Here is a 7,770-nt window from a genome sequence, read left to right as displayed (position 1 = left end):
TAATCCACTGCCAAAGCCCAGAGACACTGGGCACAATATTATTGTTATTAGACTCTCAACAGTGGAGGGCTGACGTCTCCAAGAGCTTGTCAATTATTTTAATAACTGTAACTCTTCAGGGTGAAGAGGCCAAGGGGATGAGTGTTACTCATTCCGCAGATGTGTGAGCATTTGAAGTGAGCTCCCCCATCCGGCCCCAGCCTCTAGGAAAACGAGGGCGATGCGGATTCCATAGCACCCAGGAGTAGACAGGTTTTGGAAACATCTCCTACCTGCTCTCAGAGCAATAAATACCTCAATCCTTCCTTCCACAGGTCAGATGGTGGGAGCCTGCGGGAGTCCCAGGAAGGGTCTCTGACTGATGCATTCCCCAGGCAGGGGGGCACTTCTCATCTAGGTGAGGGGCTCAGGTGGAAAGGAAGAAAAGAGGCAGGAAGAGAAACAGAAAGGGAAAAACAAGCTGGGTGACAGCACTTCCCAGGGTCCATGTTTAGCAAGGGCCTGCCAAGCCCTGCCACGCTCCTCATGGCCATTCCTGGGAGTCCCTGGGGAGTGCCTCCCTCTGCTGGAGGAACTGGGCCCTGTGCCTACCACGTGCCATCTGCCCTTTCCCTGCCCTGGTTCTCAGCAGTGTTCATAACTGCTCTGTGACCCCTGCCACCACCAGCCCTGCCTGCCACACGGGGGAGAGCAACCCTTGGTGGGCTGGGCTCCAGCCATTTCCTGTGACATCTCTGGGCCGGGAGATTTTTGCGACAAGCCCCAGCCACTGTGGGTACATATAGCATCCTCTCCAAGATGCCGGGGTGGGAGGACAGAGAGCTCTTATGGCCCCGGACATCCTGTTAGGAACACGGTGTTTAAAAATTAAAACATTACCCTGCTGGTACAAGGATGCTGCAGGGACCTAAAATCACTGGCATAGGAAGCACTCCAAAATTATCACCAGGTTTTAAGTGAAGGATTTATTGGCTATCACAGAGCAAGATTTTTTTTTTTTTAAATCATATTTCCCCCAAAACAGATGCTCAAATTGAGGGGAAATTGGACTGTTTGTTTGCAAAGGCCCAAAGATGGTCCCGGCATGTCCAGATGCCTGGAAGCAGAGGCGCTGCCTCCCCCAGGTTTCTGGTCCATCACCAACAACTGGGCTGAGAGACACATCCCCACCGGGCTCCCACCCTCACCCTGTGCACACGGCCCCCCACCCTCACCCTGTGCACACGGCCCAGGAGTCAGTCCAGCCAGAAAGGGCCGGAAGCCAGAGTGCTGCCCTCCTAGCGCTGCCTCTGGGCCCGGGCCACCAGGGGCACCTCTCACCTATGTAGCGTCAGAGAATTGCGTGCACAGGTGCCACACTCACACAGAGGCTGGGACGAGGCCTTCCAACCTTCAGGTACACCAACCACCACTCGGGAGAGGCCAAGGCCTGTTTCCCTAAGTTCATAATCAATCCTTCCCCGTGCCTGCAAACAGCCTTCTGGAAGCTCTCCCCACCCACCTCCAAAATTCAGGAGCTCCAGTGCTCCAAGAGCCCTTGCTTGCCAGCCCCAACTTTCCTGCCCAGACTGTCCCCGAAGAGAATGTTCTTCCTTTCTCTTGCTTCCTACTTGACTCAGGAGACAGCCGTGCCTTCAGTGCATTGTTACAGCTGAGCGGAGCTAAGATATTCTCTGAACTAATAAAGATGGTTCATGCCCTAGGGCCCATGGTGTCCCTTTGGATGGAAAAACATTTCAAAAAGATGTAAGGCCACTGTGTCTCTCCCCTGGGCCACAAACTCCCAGGAATTCCAAGGGTGAAGCTCTTCACACATGGCCACTATGGAGGAAGGGAGCCTCAGAAGCCAGGCTGGCAGCCCCTTGCCCCAGCACAGCACTGGGCACACCAGCCTGGCGCCACAGGCCATTGCCTTGCCGGGGAATCGGCAGCAGCTCAAGCAGGACCTTCGTCACCAAGAAGACCGAGCACCATTCAGGAGCCAAACCATGATTCTTCTAAGGATGGAGAAGTCCCGATGACGAGGTGGTAAGTACCACATCAGCCTCATGCTAGTGAATCACTGAACACTGGGCTCGAGCCAAATACCGCACAATTTTGTGAAAGTCTAGAAATGCTAACTGTCCTCAGGAGCTGCTCAAATCAGGAGAAAATGATGATGCTGGCTGCATGCACTGCTGCCCCCGCTACCCACACACACACACACACACTCCCACGCACGTGTGGGGCTCTCCAGCAGGGAAGGCAGGGCTCTTGGGATGAGGCAGCCTGGGGCAAGAGATTGATCATTTGGGAGTCACCAAAAGTCTGAATGGTGCTGACTCCACTGTCACTGGCTGTGTGACCCCGGGGAGTCCCTTAGCCTGAGCTTCAACTTCCTCCCCTGGGATGTAAGACCGCTACCTCGCCCTCGAGGATGGTCTGAAGGGCTAGAGACCATGAGCCCAGGGTCAGTCAGGTGGCTCTTCCCTAACTTAGAGGAATCCAGAGGTGGGAAACCACCGGGAGAAGCACCGGGGGAATGCAAGGCTGCGACACCAAAAGGCCGCGACAAACCCATTGGTCCCATCATGTCATTTACCCATGAGGGCCAGAATCCCAGGATAAAGACACTGGTAAAGGAGAGAAGACCATTAGGAAGACAAATGTGCCCAGATAGAAAGCCCTCCCGAGAGTGGATTGTTCCAAATTGCTCGTGAGAGCTAACTTGGCAGCAGCGGGCATTTCTCTGGCATGATCTTCCCCGTCCTATGGACCAATCTTCCGATCCTCTGGAATTAGTATTCGGTGCCGGTTTTGTTCAAAGAGTTCTAACATTTTCTCCATGTCGTGGTCAGCCTCAATCACCTGGAAATTAAACACACAGGTCACAGGGCTGCCCCTGACCTCAACATCATCCTCCCTTCACTGATGAAGAGAGAGAGACGGGGGCAGGCAGAATGAGGCAGGGAGAGGCAGGGAAGCCCAAGGTCACAGGCAGAGAAAAAGGAAGGTTAGGGCCAAACAGCTCCCGTTTCTAAGTCAATCCACATTCTCAACTATATTTTCACTTAAGAATCCACGATAGTCGTCCCTGCGGCAAGCTCATGAATGATTTTTTTCTCATCATTTGATATCAACCATTTTTCCATAATGAGGGAAAAAAAATAAATTTTCTTTAAAAATCCAGTACAGTAATGTCTCACTTTCCAGCAACCTCACTGCCTGGAAGAGCCATGAGTACAGCGTTTGAGCAGCCCAGACAGATGTCCCCAAGGCCATGCACACAAGTTTGTGCACAGCCCTCCCTCAGATCCCACACTGTACACGCGTTCCTAACAGTCCGAGGGACCCAATGGCCTGCCTAAAGAAAGTCGGCAGCAGCAAATCAGAAAACGAGAGGACAAGGAACTGGGGAAACACTAATGGGGCAGAAGCATCAACACAGTTAGAAATGGTGAGTGCCAGCAGGAGAAAGGAGGGTAAAAAGCAAACACGGGAATTCAAAGGCATTAGTAGTCTGGGGCAAACAGTCCTACACACCTCAGCACCTCCTAAGGGGGCATCATTGTGTGACAGACCAGAACAGCAAATGACGTTCCTTCAGATGCCCTGGGTCACCAAGAAAAGGTGCAATGAGGCTTTGGGCCTGCCACCCACTGGAGAAGGTACGGGCACGTCAGAAAGACCACCCCCCCAAGCAGTTAAGGCCAAAACCCAGGTCCAGGGGCTCCGGCCATCGGAACACTCCTTTGCTGACAATGCTGGATAAGTGAGATGCTACTGTGCCACCGGTGTAATGACACTGGGACAGGTCACCTTCTTCCAGGTCTGTCCAGCTCACTAAGGCTCAGTCCAGAACAGGGACTGTGAGACAGAGTCCCTTCCACCCTCCCCGCTTTCTTCTTTCAAATTCTCCAGCTGCAGAGTGGCCGACGTCCCCCGAGTCGCTCCTCCTTCTAGAAAAGTCTCCCGCCCTGTTAGGGGGGCTTACCAGAACAGGGGCCGCCACGGGGAAAAGGCTCCCTTTGATGAGCCACTCCTCGTACAGGTGGTGAATAGCATCCAGGTATTCCTGCCGGAGGGGGGAAAAATGCAAGGGCTGCTGGGAGCACGTAGGGGGCAGACCTCTCCCCCCCAGGGGTCTCAGGGGCAGGTGAGGTGAATGTCAGTGACCACAGGGCAGTGGCTTGGACTAAGGACCGCAACAGCCACCCTGGCTCAGGTGGACAATGATAAACGCGGCCAAGCACTCTGCAGGCCAGCCCACGTGTCGCAACAGTCAGAAGCGTCCCTCTGGCCGCCCGCCCATCCCTCCAGCGCACTCTGCTCCACTGGCGCTTTGGAGGTCCTCCCACCTGGCTGCTCTCGTTTCCTGCCACTTCTCCATCAGCAGGGCCTCTGTTCCTTCACGGGAGCCTGGGAAGCCTCTGAACCCTCCCTCTGTCCTTCCCACCAAGAGGACTGCGGCCCTCACTGGCCCAGGAGCCCCACTCGGCTGCTCTCACCCCAACAGACAACTTGTAACCTATGGATCCTTGAAAGCTTAAGGGCCAACTTCAGAAGGAGGACAAGGTGAAACCCAAGGGAAAAGAGGCCCGGACCCGCCCCTAAGGCATCCATGCCTGCGCATCCGGTAGGACTGGATGGCAAACACCTCCTCAAGCAGCAATTTACTCCCAGCCCTGAGGCTCTCGGGTAAACCACACTGCTGCCTCTTTACCCACCACCGAGTTCTCCCTTGGCAACAACAGACTTGTCCTGGAGGCCTTGTCAAAACCATTAAGACAATGTCCTGGACAATGACTTGGAAGGACTCCAGATCTGTCACTTCTTCCGAACATCTGGGTCACTGCACAGAGCTGCTGTGCCCCGTCCCAGCTTGGTCCAGCCCCGCCCCATTTCACCCTTACTCTAATCACTCCTGTCTTCAGATTTCAAAGCAGCTGCCCAGAACGAGGCCTGGGACTTCATGGCTGGAATCCACCTTGCTGGTGCCTGGGGCAAACAAGGCTGGGAGGGCCTCAGGAGCTGGACTGGCCTTCTAGGACCCCAGTCCAGCCCATCCTGGGCTCAGACCCCCATGATATCCCAGTAAATGCTTGCCCAGCCTCTGTCTGTGTACTTCCAGTGGCATTCACATGGGGTATTCCAATCAATATTAACTGAGCAACCCCTAGGTGCCAAGGCCTGGGACACATTCTAGGGATGCAGAGGGAATAAGATCTAATCTTAAAAAGTTCATGGTAGTTTTCTGAGGGATGGGGAGCAAACACATAAAGAAATAGTTTCAGAATATTTGTCCTAATGGCTGTGATCATAATAAGCACAGAGGCTGGGGGACCACAACAGAGGGAAGGTCAGAGAAAGCTTCTTGGAGGAGGTGACACCTGAGGCAAAAGAAACCACTATGGCAAAGGTACATTTGTGTAACTCCCTGGTGAGGGGTAGGGGGAGCGGGAGTGGGAGAGGGAGCGGGAGAGGGGAGAGAGGAGAGGGGAAAGGGGAAGGGGAGAGGGGGAGAGAGGGAGAGAGGGGAAGAGACAGAGCGAGAGCATGTGTAGCCACAACTAGTTCTTTATGGCCAGAGCATGAAAGGCAGGGAGTGGAAGGGGATGAAGCCAATCATGCAGGATCTCGGATGGCATGCTACAAGTGGGGACTTTATCCTAGACAGTGGTGAGGCACTGAAGCAGGTGGGGTTAGGGAATTGCACGTGTGGTGTTCTGTACTGCAGACATCACCCAAGCAGCAGTGTGGAGGATGGATTTCTGAGGGGGATGCGGATAGTGAGGGACCAGGGCAAGGAGAGCAGTCCAAGCCTGCTAAGACAGCCCTGACTAGAGTTGATGTGGCCCTGAGCCAGAACCCAGAAGGGTGAGGCACTGGGCAGACACTAGTGAGTTTCACCTCCCACCCAGGCACCGTGCCAAGCACTGGCAATGCAGCAGCGAGCAAGTGAGCACGTCCTAGCGAGGATCCAGGGGATGGCACAAAGGCAAGCAATTTTCAGGAGGTGGACCAAACAAGCCCTGGGGACACCTGGGCGGGAACGGGAGAAGGGACGCCTCTGAGCCCCGGGGGTGCCCACCACTGAGTCTGGGGCCACAGGAAGTGAAGCAGACCTGGACACCGCACAGGGTCTCCAGCTCAGAGGAAGTCAGAGTTCACCCTCCAACGTGCTCAGTTCCTGTTTCTCTCCCTGCAACAACAGCACAATGATCTCACAGAGGGTGGGGCCAGGCTGGGATGAAGTTGCACCTTTCCCCGGGTTAAAGGGGCTCTTACCAGTGGAATGACCTTCTCCTCTTCCCTGCATCTCATCTTTAGCCTCTGGTAACAGGTCTCAGGAGTGGTCTGGAGATAAACTGAGATTTTAAAAAACATATATGGGGCTTTAATTACTCTGTTCATGGCTTGGAAGTGAAAGTGAGGGGTAGGGGGAAGGAAGGTGTGTGGGCAAGGCGTGGAGAGAAACATCTGCCAGCAGCCCTGAGCAGGAGAGGCAGACCAGCTGTGTGGCCAGACAGGCATCTTGACCCTCATCCTGACTTTCATTCTCTTTCCACGTCACCAGCCCCACAGGGTCACCGTGAAGCTGAATAGGTTCCGTACATTGACAGAGCTTAGCACAGGGCCTGGCACCCGGCCTGTCTCAGTAACTGTCCAGGTTCTGTCCCTCCTCCCTCCTTTACAAACTAGAAAAAACCCATCATAACACAATGGACCGAGGGGAAAGCAGTTTGAGGAACTGGCCAGGGTGCTTCTCCAGGAGGGACCAAAAGCCCCAGATTCTATCTGCCCTTTGGGAGAAGGCTGAGTCAAGGTAGGGGAAGAATCGCTGATGGTGAGGGCCCTGCCCACCGCCCCTGCTGCATGGGCCCAGCCAACTACCTCTTCACTGGGCCCAGGGGAGGGAGGCCAGGGAGGGACTGTCTCACCGATCAAGTCAATGGACACGTCGATGTTCCTCACAATCCAGTCAAACCATTCCGACAGGACCACATAGTCCACTTCAGGCATCTTCCCACTGTAACGAGAGTTGTAAGGGTTTTATTATCCCATGAGAAAGTTCCTGGGCTGTGCCATTCCCCCAAAACATCTGGGCACTGCTTTTATTGAAAGGGCAGTGCCAAGGGCACCATGACATAGTGTGATCACATGATACTGGGCGGGTAGTGACGACAAGGACCCGAAACACCTCCGACCTCCCGCTGCCCAGGGACGGTTGATGGTATAATGCAGCAAGTATCTTGGCATTGCCCGAGGGGAGAATTCATTTGGGATTTGAACTCCAAGCCAAGGAAGGGGCTATGAAGCCTGTCCCCTGAGAGCACGGACAGCGCTCAGGATGGGAGGTGGAACAGCAAACCCGTTTCACCTCTAGAAATTTATTTTGTGGAAATAATCGTGGCTGCCCTCTGTAGCACTATTTTAAAAATATTGAAAAACTAAATCATGGTACATCTATCTAACAGAAAACCACACAGCAACTGAAAGATGATGCTATAAAATAATATTTAATGACATGGAAAATGCTCATAATCAAATTCTCATTATTCAATGAAAACAGGAGGATATAAAACTGTGCATACAGCACGACCCAACCATACTTTCAAGAGTATTCATCCACACATTTTGGAAAGGAGACTGGAAAGAAAACCACCAAAAGGTTAACAGTGCTTTTCTCCGAACTGTAGGACTATGGGAGACGTATTTTTCTTTCTCTCTCTCTGTATTTTCCAAAATTTAACAACATACTAGTTCTCAATTCGCGGCGGGGGTGGGGGG

The 7,770-nt window shown here is 53.5% G+C and overlaps 1 protein-coding gene across 3 annotated transcripts in view; it reads right to left on the bottom strand.

Annotated features, from left to right (window-relative positions):
- Positions 1 to 968: 968 nt before the first annotated feature.
- Positions 969 to 7,770, bottom strand: part of TK2 (thymidine kinase 2) — a 28,529-nt gene continuing 21,727 nt past the window's right edge. The window contains exons 7-10 of one of the 3 annotated variants that reach the window (XM_061172588.1): positions 6,921 to 7,009; positions 6,268 to 6,347; positions 3,974 to 4,054; positions 969 to 2,847 (exon numbers count right to left, since the gene is read on the bottom strand). In XM_061172588.1, the coding sequence (XP_061028571.1) occupies positions 2,749 to 2,847; positions 3,974 to 4,054; positions 6,268 to 6,347; positions 6,921 to 7,009 (349 nt within the window). In that variant the 3' untranslated portion in view covers positions 969 to 2,748. Of the gene's footprint in view, positions 2,848 to 3,576; positions 3,592 to 3,971; positions 4,055 to 6,104; positions 6,182 to 6,267; positions 6,348 to 6,920; positions 7,010 to 7,770 lie in introns of those variants that run through there. The other 2 variants (XM_061172589.1, XM_061172590.1) reach the window with 2 other exon arrangements.

Source organism: Eubalaena glacialis, chromosome 18 (assembly GCF_028564815.1).
Source record: "Eubalaena glacialis isolate mEubGla1 chromosome 18, mEubGla1.1.hap2.+ XY, whole genome shotgun sequence".
NCBI lineage: Eukaryota > Metazoa > Chordata > Mammalia > Artiodactyla > Balaenidae > Eubalaena > Eubalaena glacialis.
The sequence above is the reverse complement of the archived record's forward strand: the minus strand, read 5'-3'. Positions and strand labels throughout refer to the sequence as shown.